Below are 23,251 nucleotides of genomic sequence, written 5' to 3' on the forward strand. Positions count from 1 at the left end.
CTAACATTTATAATTTATTTATGGCTGAAATGTTGCACGTATATGTAACAAGCAAAGAATTTATCATAATGTACTTTAAATAACATTACAAGTAATGTCAGAAAGAAATAAGCTCTGCTGTTGTTCATAATACCAGTAGTGATGTTGTACAATGAGGACATTGTCACGTTGCCAGAAATAGAGTCGTAAGTTTCCCAATGTGTAGTGAACCAGCGTCCTTTACCAGTGCCCAAATTTGTGTACACAATATACTGATTCATGAGCTCGGGAGCTAGGGACATTGACAGTGACATTGGCAGGCGGCAGCCTATGACGTCACCGCAGGTGTGACTGTGAGTATAAAAGGGCACCTGGAAATAACATCATCCTCTTTCTTGTCTTCAGGATACCGGTTTGTTTGAACGTGTGTTTATTCAAGACAAATCTAGGATTATGGCAAGCAATAGCACTAAGTCTTTTAGACTATGTGTTCCTCCATGTCAGCTTCATCTGACACCAGATGACATACACAATATGTGCGTTATGTGCATGAGTGAGGAGCATGCATGCTCAGCCCTTGAGGGGGCTGTTTGCATGCATTTTGAGCACCTTCCTGTAATGATCAGCAGGCAGACATGAGGGCAGACACCCACCATTACATCAATAGTCCCCTTTCATCTGCCATAATGAAAAGCACAGGACCCCAAAACTCGCACCTCCAAGAGAAGATCCACAAACATAGAAATAGATGGATTAGTAGATCAGCCTGCAAAGACAATCACCCTGACCATTTGTGCAAGGGAAGAATGATGACATTTGCATGTCATTGAGCAGATTAATCATATCACCATTTTCCCCATTGTTCACCCCAGTCCCTCAGTCCTAAGACCTGAGGTGTGAGCTACCTTCCACTCACCAAACAGGTTTGCCATGTGGCTCGGAGCCACAAAGGACCCATATTGGACACACAATGGACAAAATGGAGTAAATCTTCTCCATTTCTATTAACAGAACTGTATATACTTAATGAGTGCTGTTTGTGTACATGCAAAATATACAAACTTACCTATTAAGGTATACATAAAATGCATAGGTAAAAGTTCAATATAACTCAATGATGTTTGGTCTTTATGTTTTCAGCACAATGCCTCGGTTAATCTGAAATTGGTTTGGAAAGTGAATTATGCATAGGAAAAACCTTAAAGACATTGTTCTAAACATGAACTTTAAGCTATGCAAATGAACCTCATGCAGTGGCCACCTCTGACAGCATCAGCCAATCAAAACACTGGATCTGAAAGGTGCAATTTGCATCTCCCTCCTTCTCAGGACAGATTAAAAGGCTCTTCTCTGAGACAGAGAATTGTTCCAGTTGGGTTGCTGCAGTTTCCCTTTCTGGTTCCAGGCTCCAGTTTCTGTTCCAGTCCTGGTTCAAGATATGGTCCAACACTTCAGAGCTGTGAAGTTGCTCTCTCAAGACTCTGAAGCTCTAAAGAGAAAAACAAGGAAGTTCTGCAAGATGTGAATTTGGGGAGTTTGAAAACTGCAACGGAGACAACAACTACAATCTTAGCCCCTCATCTTCAAAATATTTTCTGCACCAACTTCAAAATCCTCTCATCAGAGATCCTCCAGATCTGCATGTTCCAGACTGCCCGGATCTGCACTGACTTCAGAATCTAAAGATCCTTCCGTCTGCGTGTTCCAGAGAATAAGGATCGTCTGCACAGACATCAGAACCTTCGAGGCTTCTTCTTCTGATTGTTCCAGGAAAAGGACCTTCTCTGTGCTCAACGTTCAACGTTCACAAGTACTATGTGTTCAAGGCTGTGAAATGGATTCCAACTCCTTTCTTCCCACTGCAACGCTGCCCAGCTCAACAAGTGGAAGACGTCACTGTTCGGATTCAGCACAACCAGGCAGACGTAAATATCACTTACCAAACCTCTTTCTAGAGACCTTGGCATTAGTGTATATTGTCAGTATATGATTACCTAAAGCCGGGGACACACCTAATGATTGTAAGGCCGATGAATGTAATTTGATACTTACGACTGATCATGCCCAAACGTGCCGAGACAGAGCCAGTTGCGTTCAGTCGGTGTTTAAATTCCGTGTGTAAGTATTTAAATCTGCTTCAGTCAAAGGAAACAGTCTTTGTGTGTTGAGCTCAGTCTTAGAATGTTTTAGCTAGTTGTTAAGTGTGTCCCTGGCCTAATTTGCATTAGATCTTGCATAGCTGATATCAGTCAATAACAAATAATCTCTCGGCTTATTTGTTGAATTCGGAATAAGGTTTATCTTATTTCTTCTAGAGAAACTACAGTTTATCTTTCCATAAGATTAACTTGTAACTGCCATAGTAACATCCAACTCATTCACTTGCATTTATCAATCTTTTTGCACTGTCCATTCAGTAGTTGTTAATTACTTTTGTCTATCCTTTTGTTAATAAAATACATTTGTTACACTTGTGTCTTCCTTGTGTTGATAATACAGTAAGAGGCTCTACAATTTAACAATATCTCACAAATCCTTCAGATTGCTCAGATGATGAACTTTCTCCAATTTATATAATTGTAATTTAGTCAACAACGTTGCTAGGCCAAGATTCGAGGTCTCTGTCTGTAGAGCTCCACCTACTGGCGATGCTGAGTTGTTAGGCTTTTTAGCCTCCTTAGCCGTTACTATAGGAAGCGCATTATGCCTGTGAGGCCCCTGCTTTTTCTAACAGTGTTATCAAGTCGTACCTTGGTAATGCATTTATAGAATCTGCTAACAGCAGCATCATGCTGTATTGATAGTAGGGTTTTTATTTTTTAGCGTTGATATTTTTCGGAGGTCTACGCTCTCCCGGAGCTCCGTTTGGATATGGAGTGCAAGTTGTAGGCTCTCTGTGGGCCTCCTCGCAGGATATCTTGAGTTTTTGGGTGTTGTTAGGTCTCCTTTCGATTTAGTGAGTTGTCATTTGAGGCCTCTGCTCCTAGAGCTCGGCTACGTTTGCTAAGTTGTCACTCTGAGCCTCCTTGGCTACTACGGGTGTCGTCTGGCCTCCTCTCGCTAACGAGAGTTATATTTAGGTCTCAGCTCTTCAGGGCTCCACCATGGTAACAGATTGAGCTGAAGGCTCTCTGTGAGCTCTGTGAGCCTCCTCTCGATTAGAGAGTCGTTATGCTGAGGCCTCTGCTCCTAGAGCTTGGCTTTTATTTGCTAAGCTCCTTGGCTAAACTTGAGTGTCGTCAGGCCTCCTTTTGTTAAGAGAGTCTTTGTTGAGGCCTCCGCTCCTGGAGCTTGGCTTTTATTTAAATGTGAGCATTGTCAGGCCTCCTCTCGCTTAGAGTTATCTTTATTGAGGCCTTTTTCTCTTTTGAGCTCTGCCATGATAGCAGCTGTGAGTTGCAGGCTCTTTGTGGGCCTCTTTGCAAATTATCATGTGTGTGCAGCATTGTTATGCCTCCTCCCATAAGAGAGTCACTATGTTGAGGCCTCCGTTCACAGAGCTCGGCTACCATTTGCTAAGTCTTCAGGCTTTTTCTTGAGCCTCCTTGGCTAATATGAGCGCCGTTAGGGTTCCTCTCGCTCAGAGTTTTCTTTATAAAGGCCTCTGCTCTCCAGTGCTCCGCCAGGATAACAATTATGGGTTGAAGGCTCTTTGTGAGCCTCCTTGCAAGTTTTCCTGAGTGTGTAACATTGCTAGGCCTCCTCTCAATAAGGGAGTTGTTATGCTGAGGTCTCCGCTCCCAGAGCTCAGCGATTATTTGCTAAGTCGTTAAGCTCTCTGTGAGCCTCCTTGGCTAATATGAGCGTCGTCAGGCCTCCTCTTGTTTGAGAGTTTTCTTATTAAGGCCTCTGCTCTCTGAGCTCAGTAAGGATATCAGTTTGAGTTGAAGGCTATCTGTGAGCCTCCCCATATGATATCCTGAGTGTGCGATGTTGTTAGGCATCCTCTCGATAGGTGAGTCATTATGGTGAGGCCTCTACTCCTAGAGCTTGGTTATTTTTTGGCTAAGTCATCAGGCTCTCTGTGAGCCTCACTGACTAACTTGAGCATCGTCAGGCCCCCTTTCATTTGAGAAAGTTGTTTTATTGAGGCCTCCACTCTCTAGAGCTCTGCCAGGTTAGCATTTGCGGGTCACAGGCTCCCTGTGAGCCTCCTCGTGGGATATCCTGAGTGTGGAACGTTGTTAAGGCCTCCTCTCGATAAGGGAGTCATTATGATGAGGCCTTCACTCCTAGAGCTTGGCTTTTATTGCCAAGTCTATTATTTGCTAAGTCTATTATTTGCTAAGTCGTTAGGCTCTCTTTGAGCCTCCTTGGTTAATATGAGTGTTGTCAGGCCTCCTCTCATTTTTGAGAGTCACCTTTTTTGAGGCCTCTGCTCTCTATGGCTCTGCCTGGATATCAGTTGCAAGTTGCAGGCTCTCTTTGAGCCTCCTTGGCTAATCTGAGCATCGTTAGGCCTCCTCTCATTTAAGAGAGTTGTTTTATTGAGGCCTCCGCTCTCTGAGCTCCGCTAGGTTAACAATTATGAGTTGTAGGCTCTCTTTGAGCCTCCTCGTTGAATATCTTGAGTGTGGAACGTTGTTAAGGCCTCTTCTCGATAGGAGAGTCGTTATGCTGAGGCCTCCGCTCCTAGAGCTCGGCTTTTATTAGCTAAGTCGTCAGACTCTCTCTGAGCCTCCTTGGCTATTTTGAGCATTGCCAGGCCTCCTCTCATTTTAGAGAGTTGCCTTCTCTGATGCTTCCGCTTTCTAGAGCTCTGCTGGATATTAGTTACGGGTTGCAGGCTCTCTTTGAGCCTCCTTGTGAAATGTCCTGAGTGTGGAACGTTGTTAGGCCTCCTCTCGATAAGAGAGTTACGTGGAGACCTCCGCTCCTAGAGCTCGGCTAGGCGGTAGGGTAGTGTGCTAGGTAGTTAGGCTCACTTTGAGTCTCCTTGGCTGCTTACCTCAGTTCGAGTGTGTTAGGTCCCCTCTCAATCTGGGAGGTATAATTTAGGCCTCCACTCTGCAGGAGCTTCGTGAGCCAGCTGGAGTCAACCCAGCACTGCCCTTGGGTTAGAGTCTTGTAAGGCCTCTTGTTGCCTCTTCTCTCCAGGGCTGCTTTTGGAAGTTTTCAGTATTCTATTCTCTCTTTGAACCTTTTTGGAAGCTGGCCTGAGTATGAACATAGCTAGGATCCTCTCTTAGAGTCTTCCTTGAGGCCTCTGTTCTTGAGAAGCTCCGGCCTATGGTTGTCACTGGTGTGCCTAGGGATGAAGACTCTTTGTTTCTTTGACTTAGCTCAGCCAATAAGGCATTCATCCCTTCAGCATGGCAGCGTGGGTATTCAGTTCCCCATAGCGACCCCTAGGGGATGCAGCGTGAGGTCAATTTCGAAAGGAAACGTCTCTGGCTATACATGTAACCATGGTTCCCTGAGAATAGGGAACGAGACCCTGCATCCCTTGCTTCAGGCATTCCTACAGACAAGTGTATCCTTCTCATCCTTCAATCACTCACAATCCTCTGCACACATTCCGAGCTTGTCTGAGTTCATTATAAAATGTAAGACAAAAATAATGTTTTCCAACATGTTATCTTTTGTTTTGGTGTAAACAAATCACTTAACACTAAACTGTCAATGTAAGCCACTAGGAGACCACTGACAGTTGTCATTCACTATTGCATTAATAGAAAGCCTGTAAATATTTTAATATTAACTGGCTTATTTTAAAACAAAGTTTTTTTCTAAAAACAAACATTTTTTTCGTAAGGTATTTTCGTTGTGGCCATTGGCTTGGGAACATGAGTGATGTAGCCATATGCAGTTACTAAACTGTCTCATTCTAGAGTTTAATGCTGAGGAGGACTCTAACCTACAAGCCTCCGAAGGACTGGGCTAGCCTCACAAGGATGCAGACTTCTGACTGAGAAGCACCCTATGTGTATCCACCTTTTTCCTGAATGGGGAAGTCTCGCCCGACTCATAGCTTAATTATCCTTTACATTTACAGTCTCCAGTGTTTCTAGTCAAATTAGCATATTTTCCAAGCTGATAATGTAACATTAAACCTATGAAAATGGTTTAAAAAAGCACATGGCTACATAGTACCATCACTTTACAGTGCCTCATCCGTCAAAGTTTGACATGAAAGTATGACATGAAGCTGCCCAAAGTTAGCTACACTGAAAATAGATGGGCGGTCATATACTGTACATACAGCTACAGATCATGTGAAGTTTAGGGGGTTTTGTCCTCAAAATGATAAGAGCTCATATACCTTTTATGGGGAGTATTTTAACTGAAGTGCTGTAACAGGGCTCTCAAGTCTTACGCATTCACCGTGAGACACACGCATTTCAACCATTTCACACGCTCACACGCCATACCTTGTATTTCTCACGCTGAGAAGTAAGGGATAACTTGTCCCTCTATATACAATTAATGGAGGAGGCTATTATACATTGCACGTTGAACTATTATAAGCACCAAGTTCCCGTACGAACGTAACGGACCAATTATCTGCGCAACATGACCGAAGCCCAGTTTATTTAATTGTGCATGCGTGGCGCGCGAATGGCTGTATACTCTGCGCGCGTTCACTAGTGCGCTCCAAAAGTGTGATAAGATTTGTGCGAGCCGTTCCTATCGCGACGCTGAGAAAACATCATCCTGCACCAACATAAAATAGAAAGACTAATAATAAATAGAATTCCACTGTAGTAATACTCTTTTCAGCAATGTTAAGTCTACATCTCTTAAAGCAGAGCTCTCTGGCTATCATTACAGTAATATGTAATTTACTGGCAATGCATACTTTAATCATTGCATTTATCTGTTTCAAAGATGTCAGAGAAAAAGCAAAAGAGTATTATTTCATTCTGGGCACCAAAGGGTCAGCCCCCTAAAAAGGTTGCTAGATCAGAGGAGGAGACAGTGGAAGAGGTGGAGGCAGAGACGGTGGAGAAGATAGTAAGAGTGACAGTTGGGGAGAAAGTAGAAGAGACCATAGAGGAGACAGTGGACAAGACAGGGAAGAAGAAGAAAGCATTAAGTGGAGCAGCCACCAGGTGTACTTTAAAAAGTGAGTGGTCAACCAAATGGCCATTCATTACCATTGGCACCAGCAGCTCCTACAACTGGTGCTCTGTTTGCAGACAGGAGAACTCAGGTGTGAACAGGCATAACATTAAGGTCATCAGGCCAAAGAACAGGCACTTCAGTCAACAAGCAGGATAATTTCTATTTGTGCTGGTCAATTATGAACAACACTGTAGGTAAAATTAAACTGCTAGCAAAAACTTGAGAGAATTTGGTGGGGCAGAGGGGCCGCTGCTGCAAATATTTGAGTGGCTCCTCCCCTAACAGATGTAATCTCACTCCAAACTTTTAATAAAACTTGAGAGCTCTGCTGTAAGCCAAGCATATAAATCGTTCCAATATAATATATATAAATAGTATATATAAAAAAGTCATATAAATCGAGGGAACGAAATAGTAAATCGTGCGCACAATTTTGTAAATCGAGGGAACAAATTAGAAAGTCTTGCGCACGATTTAATTCTTTTTCTTGCATGTCATGGATGCACTATTTTTCTTCTCTGATCCTGCCCAGCGAATGTCCAGTTGATGACACGATGTCTAGTAAGTATAGAAAAAAAAATTGTACTGCGCATGTGTTGAACTCGGTCATCCACGCGCATCCGCGGTTGACTATACTTTAAAAGATGCGCAGACACGACTGCGCTCGAGACGTGTCTGGGCGCAGAAAGTGAAGTATACCCGGGCCTTAAATCCTCTGGCCTTATGGAATAGTAAAGTGTCCATCGTATGCACTCCTCTGAACGTCGACGGAAGTAATACTCTTGTACTGTGAATTCAGACGTACTTCTTTTTTTCCTTCCAGGCATATAACTGTTCCTAGATTTTTTGAGGCCCCATCATTTATTGGTGTTTTGATTTACTCCTCTTTTCTCATTGCATTGTGGTCTTTATCATATGTACTTTTTATGCTTTTAGTATGGTATTGTACAGCACAGTGGTCAACTACTGTTGTTTTTATTATGCTTTATAAATAAATTTTGATTTGATTTGATTTTTGCAATTTTATTTATATAGCACCATTAAACACAACCAGGGTTGACCAATGTACACAATAAAACAGAACACTTAGACAAAACAATATCATTATTAAAATACAGTGCAATCGGCATGTAGTAGGGGAGTATGCGGCCTTTGTATAAATATATCTATGGTTTCTGTTCCACTAGCGGCACCTAGTGGAATTACAAAAATAAAGCATATTTTCAAACAACATTCTAATTCGCGCGTGGCGATTCCCCCAACTCAAACATCACAAATACAGCTCTTACGGTTGCTTGTGAAATCATGTCTCAACAGGTAAAAGTAGGCTACTTTCAATAAAAATACATATTTTGAATACTTTTAGCTGTGTTGCTATGCGTTATGAGTAGGGAATTGAGTAGGCTAACACTCTGTCTAGAGGGAATGCTAGCTTTTAATAAACCTATCTATAAGCTGTATCTGCCTCGGGCGCATTTTTGACATAATTGTTTGAGGCTGTCTACACTGAACACATCAAAGTAAACAGTATAAATTGGTACATTTGTTTTTCTGACCGGGTGCAATATGATGGTGTATGGTATTGAAGCGTATTGTAGCGCGTTGCATCGCAATGCTTCGTTAGCTTTGACGTGTTTAAACTTTGAAGGTCTAATCGCAGCGAATCTGGTCAATTAGACACCGTATTGAATTTAACACGGATGAAAATTAGGCTGTGATAGATAGACTTACAGCCCAGCTAACAGGGAACTTTCTCAGAACTTTGGCTAATGTTCTGGCAATTAAGGATCTCTCAAAGTTATGAACAAAAATTCTTCCGTCAGTAGAATGTTTCTTCAATGTTATCTGGTCTTTAATAATGTTCTCAAAAGTTTAGCACAAAAACGTTACTTATACATTCATTGTTTGTAGATTTTTTTTTTTTTTCATTTTTTTTTTTTTTTTTTTTTATAATGTTATAGTTTGCAAGTGTTAGAATTAAACACTTTCAAAACAATGTTCATGAAGTTACCATATATTGTATTTGATGAATGTTCTCATAATGTTGGCAGAAAACATTCTTTGAACAACATTCTTCAAATGTCCTTTAAATATTAAGGGTCACTAACTTTCTGGCTTAAAAATAGCTAAATGTTGGATGCTACACATCCTCTGTGTTTCATGAACACCGTTCAGTGTGACCATTAGTGATGACACCTAGGGGGTATTCCAGAAAGCAGGTTTTGCGACTTACCTTTTTACTCAGACTAGGTGGATAACCTCAAATTTCAGGTTCCAAAACCTGAGATAACTTTCAGGGTATGTAAGTAGCCATAGCAACCTATTCTCTGACCATAACCTTCTCCAGAGGAGGTTCTGTTGTTCCAGGATTAGTTTACTTGTTTACTTCAGAGGTATTCAGCGCATGGGTGCCCTAGGCTCCAGTGGGCATAACAGATTTCACACTATATATAAATGTTTATTATTATTATTAATGTTGTTCAAACAGTTGTGTACTTTTTTTCTGGATTCTTTGATGAATCAAAAGAACAGCATTTATCTGAAATAGAAAGCTTTTGTAACATAAATGTTTTTATTATCACTTTTGATAAATTTAATGCATCCTTGCTGAATAAAAGTGGGGTGGGGTGTGTGTAAGGTAATCTTTTATTCTCATTAAGCCATCAAAACAATTAGAGGTAAAACTATATTATACTGTGAGTAATATAATAACCTGCACAGTTTTTCAATGTTAATTTTAATTATTGGATATTTTTATTAATGCATATTCATTTTTTTCAAACTGCTTGCTGTACCAGAGTGAAAAAATAATATTGTTGCAGAGAGTCCTGCCTTGAAGACATTCTCTTCATGTGTCAGGAATGTGGCTGTCTTACAAGGTCTCCCAGGGGGCTCCTCCACCTGCCTTGGCTGAAGGATGTTCCTCCTAATTATGACAGAGGTGTTGCAGGCCGCAGGGCTGAGAGCATTAGCTTCACAGACTGTGGGGGAAAAAAGAGTCAAGAAACAGTTCTGGAAGGATGTTCTTCTTTAAATTTGTGTGGTTGGATGGAGGCAGGAGAAATGTCAGGAAAGAAGAGGATTGTGGTGGATTTAGGTGAAAGGTTGGTGTGGCACTTTTTGTGGGACTTTCTCTGATTTGTAGAGAGCTACATTTGGACATTTCTAAGTAATTTAAGTAGATGTTCTGGTGGTGACAGGAAGCTTGTTAGACTGACCTACAGTACTAACATGACCCAGTAATGGGTTCATTTTTGATGAAGCAGTAGCAGCTGGGCTTGAAGACAGTTTGGAACTAGTTGAGTGAAATAGATTTGACTCGCAGCGTGTTTTTATGTGTTTCTGTGATGTTTGGGGGTGTTCTAAAAGCAATGTAGTTAGACAAGCTCTGTGGGATAATGAATTGCAGCAGATGGTGTCCTGGAAAGTGTATAGGTGTCTTTGGAGAGGTGTTGTTGAAGAAAGATGAACAATGCTGTCTCTGTATCACTGGGAAAGAAGATCCCCATCTGCACAAGCCTTAAAAAATAACACAAACAAAAGATGTTTCCTCTGCTGACATTCACTCAAAGTAGCCAAGTGGCATGTGTGCTGGTGAGGTGTGAAGCACTTGTATGGAAGTTTGTTAACAAAGCACCAGGAAAGAACTTGTAAATCATATGGGCTGGGGATGGCTAATTATTCATTTAATTTTGACTTCAGTATACTGTACACACAGACTGAGGATGTCATGAAGATGCTTCATCTTCATTTGTTCTGTTTGTAAAGCTTTCCAAAAAGAGGATACAATTTATTGTCCTATTCATTTTTATAGTTACTAATCCCATGTTTTTTAATCCAAAATAAATTTAAAGGGATAGTTTACCCAAAAATGAAAATTCTGTCATTAATTACTTACCCTCATGTCATTCCAAACCCATAAGACTTTCGTTCATCTTCGAAACACAAATAAAGATCTTTTTGATGAAATCTGAGCGCTTTCTGTCCCTGCGTAGACAGCTACGCAACTACCACTTTGACACTTCAAAAAGTTCATAAAGAGATTGTAAAACTAACCCATATGAATTGAGTGGTTTAGTTCAAATTTTCTGAAGAGACTTGATCACTTTACAGTGTTATGCGAAAGTTTGGGAACCCCTTGCAGAATCTGTGAAAATGTGAAAAATTTTAACAAAATAAGAGAGATTGTACAAAATGCATGATATTTTTTATTTAGTACTGTTCTGAGTAAGATATTTTACATAAAAGATATTTACATATATTCCACAAGACAAAAAAATAGCTGAATTTTTTAAAATGGCCCCGTTCAAAAGTTTGGGAACCCTTGATTCTTAATACTGTGTGTGGTTACCTGGATGATCTACGACTGTTTTTCCAGGTCCTGCAGATTATTCAGTTTCCAAGGATTTTTTGCATATTTGAACCCTTTCCAGCAGTGACTGAATGATTTTGAGATCCATCTTTTCACACTGGGGACAACTGAGGGACTCAAACACAACTAATAAAAAAGGTTCAAACATTCACTGATGCTCCAGAAGGAAACACTTGTGGACTATATGTAAATATCTTTTATGTAAAATATCTTACTCAGGACAGTACTAAATAAAAAATAACATGCCATTTTGTATGATCTCTCTTATTTTGTTAAAATTATTCACATTTTCACAGATTCTGCAAGGGGTTCCCAAACTTTCGCATAACACTGTATATGATGAACAGATTGAATTTAGACTTATATTCACATATAAACATGATCAGCGAACATAAACAGAAGCTCAACCGAATCTGCTTGACATGCGAGAACAAACCTCTTGTGGAAGCTCAAATGTGCTGCTAAACACACGAGAATGAACCTCATTGGTTCTCGCATACGTCAAGCAAACATGCTTGAGCTTCCATTTACCACAACTGATGTGTGCAGTGATAAATATTTATATGTGAATATAAGCCTAAATATGAACAATGCTGTCAAAACGATCCCTGTTTACACGGAACCGCGAAATCCATTAAAAACGCTGTGTTATGCTGCCTGGCCAGTAGTTGCTGATGTGACCTTTTAAAGAAACATTACATGCCTATAGACTGAACACGTTATACGCATGTACATGATGCACCATTTTCACAAATTCGCAAATTTGCAGTTTACACAGAGAACTTGCACTTTGAAACCAGTTTTCAAAAGTTTGCATTTTCAGGATACAAAAATTAAACAAGCACACTTTTAGGTAAAACACAAGTCAGAATGTCACACACAGACATTTGTGATAAAACACTTTAAAAAGTATCAGGGCACTTTCTGTTGTCAAACGTTAGTGGAACAAGTTCATGTGATGAACTAGACCTGTGATTACCCTGCTAGGACACCTGTGTAAATTTGAGGACAACTGATTTTATAATTTCACTAAAAAACACTTTGGTACAAGTGTTGTAATGTCTTACTTCGGTCCCTCTATTAATGCGAAAGGTGTCATCTGCTTTTAAATGTGTTTGGATTTAATGCCAGGGCTGTAGAGTACTGAAGATCCCAAAAACTAGGCTATTTACTATTACCGTTCTCTGAATCAAGGCACTTAAAGTTTCTCACCACTGCAAATCATTTTGGTTAAAAGCCCTAATAAATTAATTATTTCATACAGTTTAAATAATTTAGCGATCATTTGATTTTCTTTAAATATGCCCACATTAATTCTCTCCTCTTTTCTACTGGCATAAAAAAAGTTTATTTATTAATTTATTATTGTTATTGTTATTTTTCCAGAAAACTCGACGCTTTTTCCCCACACAGCCGCTCACATCCGGGACTTTCGTCATTTCGTTTAAGTGCAGACGATAGATCTGCTGAGGAAGTATGATGTGAAATTTAGGATTAAAAATGGACATTCACCCATGTAAAGATACCTGAAGGGGATTCCTGACAGAAACCGCTGTATTTGTCTTGATACGTCTTTAAATGGCGTGTTTAATATAAGTAGTAGGCGGAGCCGCGAAGCTCGCGAGCTCAGGACAGGCTTGAGCACCTCAGTCGAGCGGAGGAGAGCGAGCTCGGGATGCGCGGATTATCCCACTACACTGGATTTGACCTCAGCATCACTCCATCCGCGCTCCATCACTCGCAATGTGGATTTAACATTTTTTCGAAAAATATTCTTGAATAAATCGGATTCTCTATCGGTGGAGTACAATCTTCATCATATAAGGTAAAGCAGAACTACTTTAAGAGATTCAGATAGTTTCACAAATGCGTTTAGATATTATATCATGTAATGTTATATTATATTTCTGCTATTTGTGTATTCATAAACGCATTTATTTTTCTTGTATTCTTCCTGAGATAGCAAAAGCCTATTCTTCTAATGCGAATTTGAAGATACATTTCTACAGCATGAAAGAGATAGACACTATTTATTTTATCCTATAATTCCCATGTCCTAAACATTTCTGAAATAATACATGGATGTTTGAGATCTGCTGTCATTGCATAGAGAGGAGACTGAAGGATACATGCAACGGTCTGAACATGATCACCCCCCCCCTCTCTCTCTCTCTTTCTCTTTCTCTTTCTCCTTCTCCCTTCTTAGTTAATAGTGCAAAACTTTCATGGCCCTTATGAATAGTCATTTCATTTTTCCCCCTCCATGTAGTCTATAAAGTTAGTACGTATCTCCGGCTTAACCCTTTAATAGGCAGGAATATGAAAATACCTTAGACAAATTGATTGACTCGGGCACAATAATACAATTTCATTTTCTTTCTTCAATATATTGCTTATATTTCCAATTTCACGGTTTTTATCTCCCATGTAAATAATGTGAAAGATTTATACATCAGAGTCAAGGTCAGCAGCCTTCCGATGATATGCTGCCAAGTAACTTTTATATAAAGATGGCAAGGTTTGGCAAGTCATTTGACCTGAACATTTCTTCCATGGAACAGGGAAAAAGATGTTTGCCAGAATGTCTGAGCTGATTTATTGGAGAGCTGGATGGAAACGGGGCCTGTCAAGCCCTGTTAAGAAAAACCAAAAAAAACCAAAACAAAACTGTAAAGCATCATAAAAGTAGTTCATAAGACCGGTGCACTATATTAGTTTTTTGGCTATATGTTAGCTGCATGGCAGTCTTTTTCATTGTATGGAAAAGACCAGCATCAACATTCTGCTATAAATACCTGCTTTAGTGTTCCAGAGAGGAAAGAAAGTCAGGTTTTGAAAGACAGGAGTGATGACAGAATAATTTTTTTGGGTAAACTATTCCTTTAATTGGGAATCCCATCTGAAACACAGTGTGTGATGAATAGTTTCTGTTCCACAACTCCTGTGCTGCTGCACATTACTGTTACACTGCAGGTTTGTACAGCTTGCTCATTTGTTGTTCTTTGTGAATGCATGTCAGGAGGCATTGGATAACTTAATTTCAAATTGCCTTTTTGATAAAGAGAAATTCAGATTTTGAGATTTTTAAAGACATTTGCTGGAGAAACCCAGCTGAGATTGACACGACATTGGAGAAAGCACATATGGAGACATAATCAGCATATTTATTTGTTGTTTCCTGTACCCCGCATCTTGGCCTTGCTCACATAAAGCATGCTGGAAATGACTGTATATCATTCAAGGCAGATGGAAGACTTTTCCTCTGATAGTTATGTGTAAGCTTTTCATGTTCTTTTGCCTGTTGGGAACCAAATGCAAAACTTATTCTGTTTGAGTGAATTTTCTATGGATTCCGGAACATATTAAATGGGATGTATTTGCTTATTCTCAAAAATCCTGTCCAAATATTTTTTGAACAAGAATCCTCATAGACTACTAGTTTGGAGAGTTCTGATCAGATCCATATAATTTGTAACACAATAGTCTGTATTATGTTTGTAATAAATCCTCCGTGTGATTGCTGCCAGACCAATGGCAGTTGTCATGTGCCGTGTGTGACGATCGGGTTTCAGGCCAGCCCGTTTGCAGTAAAGCAAACTTAACAGGAAATCCTTCTGAAAACCTGTTCTCCATGATGCCTTACCTATTAGTGTGGCATGCATGGTAAATGTCTTGACCGTGGCCACTGCGTTCTGCTCGGCTCACCCTTTTCACCTTTCTTCTCAAATCTTGTGGAGCGCTCATTCTCTATTGAAACACAGACAAGACCCACTATCGCTCAAGGGATGGTCCACGCATCGGTGTTGGTATCAGTTGCCTTAATTCAATAGCTGGCTGCCAGGGAGAGATTAAGTATTCAGGGCAGGTAGTTAAAGGGGCTATTGTGTTGCACCGCTGTGGAACAGCTACGATTGGGGAGGCTTTTGTCTCTTGGGGCGCCATGCCAAAGCAACAGCCAGGGCAGGGAGGGATGGAATTCTACACACATGTACAGTATCTCTCCAACAGACATCTGTCAACTGACCGCGGGTGTTGTAAATACTCAGGTGTTGTAAACAGCAAATATTTGACCATGGCTTTTGTGAGTACTTGTATTTGCCAAAATGCAAATGCAGTTTTAAATACGAAATACTGTACAGTTGTGATTGTTTTATTTTTGTTATGAAATAGTTGTGCAAGCTTTATTTTGGAGTAAAAGGCTTTACTATTGGCCCTGTTCAAAAATATCTGTTCAACACACTATCAATACGCATTTTTACTGTGAAGTATGTGTTTTCAAATGGAATTGCAAAAATAATGACAACTAAATAGGTTTTCCTGTCACTCCATTTGCCATTGGTCAAACATGAAAGTGACATGAAAAAAAAAAAGACAGAATTTAACCATTTGAGTTAGACTCCTTTTAAGAAGAACTTATATTATAATCCTTCTAAAAAAAACTTTTTTTAATTATGGTCTCTGAACACTAAGGTAAAAAAAAAAAAAAAAAACTTTACTTTACTGGCTGTGACATCCCTTATTAAAATATAAAGATATATTTTTATGTATAAAGACCCATTTATAATATGTGAAAATAAATATTAAGTGTGATATTATAAAGATGCCATTGTTTCACAAAACAGTATGCAAATTGTTTTTTGTCATTGTTCAAAAACTGTCAGTTGAATAAATTAATCATAATTGAACATAACTTAGACAAACCCTCTTTTTGTCTGAGTAAATATGTAGGTGTAAGGGAATACAAAGGTGCCCACTGCATGGTCGTAGTGATTTTGCCAAGTAAGACATGTTCCTGGATCAACATATTTTTTGATCCTGGAGCAGCATTCTTGTCCGAAAATTTAGTCCTAACCCTATCCTAGGGTCTAAACCTATAAACTACCCATAGTACACCTAAAATCAGAGGGCAATAATATGTGAATAACACTGATGTAGACCCTTGCTGTAAGCCTAAACTTGACATAAACTGTAAACTTGTCCCTCAAATCTTATGGGTTGATTGAAATGTTGTTCCAGGATCAACAAAGATGTTGATCCTGGAACATGTTGTACTTGGTGAAATCATGTTCACTCCTACGGTCTGTGGTATATTTGTCTGTATATTTAATGTATATAATGAACCTAATGGAAATGTCTTTTTTTTTCTCTTCACAGATCAGGCAAAAAGGCCCAATGTGGCAATTAACATGTGGCTATATATTAGAATCAGAACCAATATGGAGCATCTCTGTTTTAATCCAGGAAGTCGGCTCAAGGGAGCATCATCTGTAAAGCCTCTCTAATAGATAAAGTAAAGGTGAGCAGTTCTCCAATTCTAATCTGAAGGCTGTTCGGTCCGTTTGGAATTCATCCTGGTACCCCTAAACAGGATTTAGGATAGCATGTGTAAAGAGCCTCAGTGGCTTCATCTTCTTTGCCCATATGGTTATCACCTAAAGGATTTGATGTTTCTTCAGTGACCTCCATGTTATTTGCCAGTAAATATAACTGAGGAATTTTATTTTGTTCATTGCAAGAGGATCCCTTGTAGCATAATCACTGGTTACCATGCCTCCCCTTTGCCGACCTCATTGTGTAGTATTGCTGCTCAGCACCTTCCTGAGTCTAGGTTTGGGCCTGGAATTCACAGGCTTAGAGGGTCAGTGGGCACGTTATCTTCGCTGGGACGCCAGCACCAGAAGTGACCTCAGCTTTCAATTCAAAACAGCTATATCAGATGCTCTGGTTCTCTACTTTGACGATGGAGGATATTGTGACTTCCTGCTCCTGGGTATTGAGGAGGGCAAGCTAAAGTTGCATTTTAGCGTGGACTGTGCAGAAACCACCATAACCTCCGGCAAGATGGTAAATGACAGTCGCTGGCACTTTGTTACCATCAGCAGGCACAACTTGCGAACAGCATTGGTACTGGATGGAGAATCCCAGATGGATGAAGTGAGACCACAGAGGCAGTTTATGAAGATTGTCAGTGACCTGTATCTCGGAGGTGTGCCTCAAGACATTCGGACAACTGCCCTAACACTACCAGCGGCTAAGGAGATGCCACCGTTCAAGGGGATTATTACAGACCTGGGTTACGGGAATCAAGTTCCAACACGCCTGGGAAGCCAAAAGGTCCGGTTAGAGATGGAAGGCTTGTGTACGGAGAACCCCTGTGAAAATGGAGGCATTTGCAGCATGGCTGATGGTGAAGCTTACTGTGACTGCTCCAAAACAGGATATGTAGGTCGTTACTGCAATGAAGGTAAGGATGTTTCTCCTCCAACATTTGCCTTTGATTTTCAACACAAGTCTAGGCAATAGTTGGATGTAATTTGTTTCAGTGATCTATTTACAAGAAAAACTAAGCAAAAGATTTCAAAAAACAAAAAAACAACTCAAGTCAACATGACATGACAAGACATGCTCTGACTCTGAAATGACTTTTCTTTCTTGCTGATGTCACTTTTTGGCCATATACACCATGAAGAAAGCTAACCAATACCGAAATAGCTATTTATTCGCTGTTTTATTCAGATTGAAGTCCAGATTCTGTCCATACTGCAAAAAATGTATTTTATTCTAATTTTCCAGTTAAATGTTTTTTAAAAAAAATCCTTGAAACAAGATACATTTATTTGAGAAGCAACACTTTTCAGAGAATATAATGCAAGTCTATTTTGTCTTGGCAGATTGACACTGGCCAATTTTTTCCACTTGTTTTAAATAAAAGCAAGTGAAACAACATGCCAGAGCAGTAACGCCATGTCTGCACCAGATGCGACCGTTGTCGCGTCGCACCGCAACAGCTAAAAGCTGTCTACACTGAATGCGACAAACTGACCATTGCAAAGCACCTGGACCAATTCAGAAATAGAATGGGGAATCCGTTTACTGTTGAGAATTTGTTGTGTCATGTCATGCCGCATCTAGTGTAGACAATATCACTGATTATAATGGGTTCTATTGTCTTTTGACGTGACGTGACGCGTCACGCCGCTCGCGTCCGGTGTAGACACGGTGTAAGATAAAACACAGTTTTATACAAGATTCAACATATGAAATCAAGTCTTAATATTGTATGCAGTGTTGCCTTTCAAGTAAATTTGTCTTGATATTTTTGCTGAAAAACAAGTTTAAAAAATCAAGAAGTAATTTTTGCAGTTCAAAAGTTTTTTTTTGATCGCACATCAAATTTCACTGGAAATACATTGCATTATGAAAGTAAAATGAGTCTTGAATGCCATGTCATGTTGATTTTAACATTGCCCGTTTGAAATGCTGTTTAATATATAATGTAATTCACCCCACCTCACACACCTCCAATCACACTTACAAAGTGCATTTTAGTATAATTTCGCTCATTCATCAGTGAAATTATCATTGAAACTGTACTTATTGTACAAAAGCTGCTAAGTATAACCTTTTCAAATAATGATGATATGCAGTGGAGCCAAAGAGTATTTAGAAACTTGAATGAATAAAACATGATTTTTTAAAGATAGTATACGCACACTTTCAAGTGAAACATTAAAAAAAATATTATTTAACAATAAAATAAAATAAAAAAGTTCCTAAGAACACCTGTTTGAAGTTGAGGGGAACTGACTTCCACTAAACATCCAGTAAAATATTTAGAAAAGTGAAGTTAGTAGAAGATGCCAGTTGTTCTAATGCAATGAAATGCATACATTTTTAAGTGTGGTTTAAGTGTCCAGATAATCTTTGGGGTCAATAATTCAATTAAAGGTGTTGACTTGAATACATATCAGTTTTTTTTTTTATTACATTTAATAATAATAATGTTTTGATTTTCAGCAATTATTTTGCTGATATGATCGAGTGATTAAGTGACAGTTTATGTCAGCAGTGATTTCAATGATGTTACATATGTTCATTTCAAACCTTTTCAGGGATATCCATCTTTGGTTTTTATTGTTTTATATGATCATTGTTATAGGTAAAATGATACTTTTTTCCATTAAATATCCAGATCCTGCACGTTACAGACAATGGAAGGTACACCACAATTTCAAGAGCTGAATCTTTTGAACTGAGATTAGGATTTCTATTACCTTAAAAGAGCAATTTCTTGATTTTAGACAGTTAAGTTTCTTTTTTCAACTGCACTTTAGTGTTGAGACCTATTTGGGATTACTCTCACTGAAGACTCTCCAGCAGGTATTAAAATATAAGTCTCAAAACTGATTATACTTTCCGAATGCACACTGAATTGCCAAGAGACTTGGTGCTTTGGTTATGAGAGATTACTCTTTTCGTGTTGTGCCCTGTGTATAGTCTATAATTCCACAAGCATCTCAATTTATTCAGGGCATGGATATAAAGGCATCCAGTCAGGCGGGGAATCAGTAGACCCAAACCTGAATGCCTGACTTATTGCATTTTGTGATCAAACCCAAGCCCTTTAGACTGATCACACCAGCCCTGTGCCTCAGTGCTCCTTTATAAAGATTAAGAGATAGTCCTCACTGGCAGCGACAGGAGATTAGGCTGTATGATCAGATCACCTTTGGATCAGTCGGGGCGCTCAGGGCTGGAGGGCCAGTGAAGGATGTTTCTGCATCTCTGGCCTTCTGGTGACCAGCAGGCCTAAAAAAGTGCCCTTAATGAGGAGCCAGTCAGCAGCTGCTCAAGGGAAAACTGATGTGATAAATGTAGAGCTAGTGGACCTCTAATCTCAGAGCAAAGGTTTTGCTCAGCCCGTCCTATGCTTTGACCGCAGGCGTGGCTGTCAGGGCCGTCACGGCCTGTCTTGGCTTCATCAGGCCCCAGTCGTGTTCACAGATTAATGGACGTGTCTGGATTGCACTGCTGAGCTGTGGGAGCGTTCCGTAATTAGAGGTGGAACGAAAGAGAAATGGCTAATTCGCTGGTGGGCGATGTGGGCAAATGATCGGACGACGATGGAGGATGTAGCAGACTATGCCCATTCTCTTAAAATGTGCTTGACTTTTATTTTTTATTACAGTGTATGAAAATTGACTTTTTACCATGCCTTCATCATTTAGTTTTGCTACTTTTCAAATTTATTTTATGTATTATTGTTTTACTCTAGTCCTAGTGCCAGACCATCAGTTGTAGAATATGAAAATCTATTATAAAAACTGTTTAAAACTATAATATTCTAAACAAAGACTCAAGTAAGCACAAACCATTTCAATATTTATTGTGTGAAAATATCTTTTTCAAAAATGATGACAGTTCTATTTGTTAAATACCACTGAACCGTTTGCCCTTGATAAAGTGTACTCGCTTACTAAGGAGACAAGATACTGATCAAGATACTGTAAATATCACTGAATATTTTATTATGTGACATTTTTCCAATCAAGCTGTAATTACTAAAATATAAAATAATAATTTGACCAATTATGCAAAAGGTGTGAAAATATTGTGTGTATTAAAGATACATTAAATTGTTAAAACAGTTGCTATAGTATGAAATTATCGTTAGTAGGATGAAAGAGGCGGCCATTTGATCAAAAATGTAATATTCACCTTTTTTTTTATTTTTTTTTTATTTTATTTTTTTACTCCACAGAATGGCTTTTGAGATGTGGTGGAAATGACACTGGTGGGAATTTTCATTGGTTTTGGAAATAATAAATGAATGAATGAATGAATGAATGACAAACAAATAAACAAAAACAAACAAATAAATAAATAAATAAATAATGAGAGTAGGTTAGAACTGTCCTTAGCTGAAGAAACATCATAAGGCAAGTTTGTACTAAAAAGAACCAGAATAACTTAATATAGATAATCAAGATGCTAGTGTTGTCACGGTACCAAAATTCCAGTAGTCGGTACCAATACCAGTAAAATTTTACAGTTCTCGGTACCAATTTCGGTACCACAGGAAAATCTTTTGGAACTATTTTCTATTTTATTTAACTAGCCTATTTAAAAAACAACAGCAAAAAAAAACATATAAAATGTGATTGTAATCATACATATAAATATTTGGAGCTTGTGTGTGTATGTTTGTGTGTGTATATATACCTCAATGAAATAGATTTTGAAATATAAAAAAATAAATAAATGCTCAAACATCCATTTTGAAACAGACGTGCGTGTTGATTTTAGCTATTCCTTCAGTGAAACGACACACTACAGCCTGTAAAACTATGAAATAAATATCAGTAAATAATAGTAACCTAAATAATAAGAAAGTTAAGTATTATTCTAAAAAACATTAGTTTTTTATTTCCACACAAAGATGCATCATATAGCCGCTCTGCGCTTTGAGAGGTATGTGGGACACGATAAAATAACTTCATGTTATCTCCTGATGTTACAAGCAACTGACACTTGTTGTAAAATGTCTGAAGAGCTAGTTTTATCTTCAGACATTCAGGCTATGTTTGATTTTGCGCTGCCAGAGAAAGCGAAACTATATATCACCGGCGTGTGTGAAATGCGCTATACAAATAAACTTGTTGCGCCTTATCAAGTCTAATAACAAGCACAAACTGTGTAAAATAGAAATTGACGTGCAAGCAAAACGGTTTCTTTCCTACAGTGTTTTTTCTACTTTACCACAGTAAAGAATGCAAATATAGGCCTAATTAAAAGCGAACCAAAGGAAGAAACGTTTATAATCCCCTGTGTGAGTGAAGATTTGGGAAAAGAAACAGAGATTCCATGTTCAGTGGAATAATTAATGGAATATTGTTAAATTCTCTGCTAATCGGGTGACCAGATCGCGATTCGCAAAACAGAATACAAAGCCGTCAAAGCTTAAATGTATTGACTCACATACCTCTCTCATTCGGCATGAACCAAAATTTTTCCATGGCTGCGATGTCACATTTAATTGCTAACCTGTTAGCCTATTTCTTCTGTAAACAAAGCTTTGTGCTTCACTCTTGTCATATTCACGTAAAATACTGGCACAGCCCTATCAGTGGGTACCGAATATACCTGGATACTCGGTACTCCCAGTACTACAGAAATGCTGGTATCATCACATTTTCAAAATTTTAGTACCGACTTGGTACCGAAGTACCGGTACTTTTGACAACACTACAAGATGCAGTGTTTAATCATGTTTGAAACTGGACTGGAATTCATCTTTTACTGCTGGTGCAATTTAACAAACACAATGTGTTACCAAAATAACAAATGTGAGCTCAGAAATTGTTTAGTGTTTGCCTTTGGTAACGAGCAGTATAGGCAATCTGTCCAACCTGCACTTGTTTTACATGCAAACAGGCAGAAACATGGCAACAGGCTTGCAAAGACCCTCAGAGCATGCAGATGGCACAGGAAAGCAGACCACATATCTCAGCGTGTATGAAAGTGCTAGACGGGCCACACCACCTCAGCAGGCGCACAACCGCCTGTATTATCATGTAGAAATTGATCTTAAACTGCAGGCAGATTAAAACAGTATGCGTTTAGCCGTAAAACACATGTTCAGTCTACGCTGACGATGTGGATCAGAGGGTATCATTGGCAAACTGTGCCACAGCATTTAGTTATTGAGATCACAGAGACCACATTACATACACAAACACTTTACTGTGAATTCCAGCAACAAAATATTAAATCCTGTGATGTTTCTGTGCGTCACATTTTAGATGCATCCATTAGCTTTCCATCTGTTTAATCTCTGTTAGTTTATTTGCAAGACACTGCATTAAAAGAAGTGTAGTCACTCAGTAGTGATGCTTTAATTATTAAGAGACTCAATGAAAAAGAACAATTTTCCTGTGATTAGCTGTACCTTATTTTCTTCACTTACGAGCTGCACATTTTTAACCTAGCCTTTTACAAGATAAAAAGCAATTAATGCCGAACAGCATGCAAAAAAAATAATAAAAAAAAATAATA

At 39.0% G+C, this 23,251-nt stretch overlaps 1 protein-coding gene across 18 annotated transcripts in view; it reads left to right on the forward strand.

The window, feature by feature from the left end:
• The first annotated feature begins 13,052 nt into the window (after positions 1 to 13,052).
• Positions 13,053 to 23,251, forward strand: part of nrxn3b (neurexin 3b) — a 375,053-nt gene continuing 364,854 nt past the window's right edge. For 17 of the 18 annotated variants that reach the window (XM_051875950.1, XM_051875962.1, XM_051875951.1 and 14 more), the window contains exons 1-2: positions 13,054 to 13,241; positions 16,571 to 17,660. In XM_051875950.1, the coding sequence (XP_051731910.1) occupies positions 16,964 to 17,660 (697 nt within the window). In that variant the 5' untranslated portion in view covers positions 13,054 to 13,241; positions 16,571 to 16,963. Of the gene's footprint in view, positions 13,242 to 16,570; positions 17,661 to 23,251 lie in introns of all 18 variants that reach the window. The other variant, XM_051875968.1, reaches the window with a different exon arrangement.

This window comes from Ctenopharyngodon idella, chromosome 20, assembly GCF_019924925.1.
Source record: "Ctenopharyngodon idella isolate HZGC_01 chromosome 20, HZGC01, whole genome shotgun sequence".
Classification (NCBI taxonomy): Eukaryota; Metazoa; Chordata; class Actinopteri; order Cypriniformes; family Xenocyprididae; genus Ctenopharyngodon; species Ctenopharyngodon idella.